This window comes from Condylura cristata, unplaced genomic scaffold (genome assembly GCF_000260355.1).
Source record: "Condylura cristata isolate star-nosed mole 26May11 unplaced genomic scaffold, ConCri1.0 scaffold00007, whole genome shotgun sequence".
In the NCBI taxonomy this organism is placed as follows: domain Eukaryota; kingdom Metazoa; phylum Chordata; class Mammalia; order Eulipotyphla; family Talpidae; genus Condylura; species Condylura cristata.
Window position 1 is genome coordinate 6,645,300 of NW_004567108.1, and position 1,273 is coordinate 6,646,572.

A 1,273-nucleotide genomic window follows, 5' to 3' on the forward strand; every position below is an offset into this window, starting at 1 on the left:
TTTCTTATTTTGATATTTTTTTTTTAATGTCCTGTAGTGAACACCAGTTTCTGTTGTGAATGGATGACGTTTTAAAAAGCATGATCAAGGAGTGCTTTCCATTCTGTCAGGGGCAGACCCTAACCAATGATCAGGAGGGCTCACAGGTGAAATAACAGAGGCTGAAAGGAGTTGGAGATTTTTTTTTCCTTGTAAAATGCATGGTTTGTGCTCAGCTACAGCTCAGGAAAACATTTAAAAATTATGAATGTTTTAACTAGTTGTACTATAGATCTAAAATGGCTGCCACTGCCATTTTGTCCACAATTGTTCGATACTTGGTGTTTCGAGTTGCACCTTGAAAGGCAGATAACAAAGATAAACTACTCCACCCCTGTAAGCTTAATAAGTTATTCTGTAGTCCTTGGCTATCTGATCTCACTTTATTTCCTGAATTTGTAATTAGACCTTCTGTAGTAGAGCTCTTTACATTCTTGTAATGATTCACTTTGTGTGTGTGTGTGTGTGTGTGGCAAGATAGATGTATAAATTTACCATGTTAACCACTGAAATCTTTACTTTGTAAATGGAAAACTTTAGCAAGTGTCGTCCACCATTGGAGACGCCGTAACAAATTACCACAGACTGAGTGGTTTAAAAGCAACAGAAATTTCTCACAATTCCCTGTCTGCTGAGCATCATTTTTGCCAAGTAGAAAGCTGGCTTCTTCCATCCTGGGAGAGTGCCTTGCAGACTTCTTGGGGCCCCTTTCATACGGGCACTAAACCATTTCCGAAGTCTCCCCTTCCTGTCCTGATTCTCCCCCAGAAAGCCTCCCCCCCCCCAACAACCGGTTGGGATTACCTGAAACGGGAATGAATTCATATTCACACACACCTTCAGTCTGGAACAACAAGTCACTCTTTGTGTTTTGTCTTGTTTTGCGCCCTTACAGAACTCCAAGATGGGAGGCAAGCTGAGCAAGAAGAAGAAGGGGTACAATGTGAATGACGAGAAGGCCAAGGACAAAGACAAGAAGGCCGAAGGCGCGGGGACGGAAGAGGAGGGAACCCCCAAGGAGAACGAGACCCAGGCGGCCACCGAGACCTCAGAAGTGAAGGAGGCCAAGGGGGAGAAGCAGGAGAAGGCGGCCCCGGAGGCCACCAAACCGCCCGAAGAAAAGGAAGGCGAGAAAGACCAGGCAGCGGCCAAGGAAGAAGCCCCGAAGGCCGAGCCCGAGGCGGCCGAGGGCGCGGCCGAGGGGAAGCCGGAGCCCGCGAAGGAGACAGAGCCC

The 1,273-nt window shown here is 47.0% G+C and overlaps 1 protein-coding gene across 1 annotated transcript in view; it reads left to right on the top strand.

Annotated features, from left to right (window-relative positions):
• BASP1 (brain abundant, membrane attached signal protein 1) overlaps nucleotides 1-1,273 on the top strand; it is a 51,396-nt gene that overhangs the window by 49,190 nt on the left and 933 nt on the right. Inside the window, exon 2 of the mRNA XM_012721750.1 lies at nucleotides 935-1,269. Coding sequence (XP_012577204.1) covers nucleotides 944-1,269 — 326 coding nt within the window. The 5' untranslated portion in view covers nucleotides 935-943. The remainder of the gene's footprint in view (nucleotides 1-934; nucleotides 1,270-1,273) is intronic.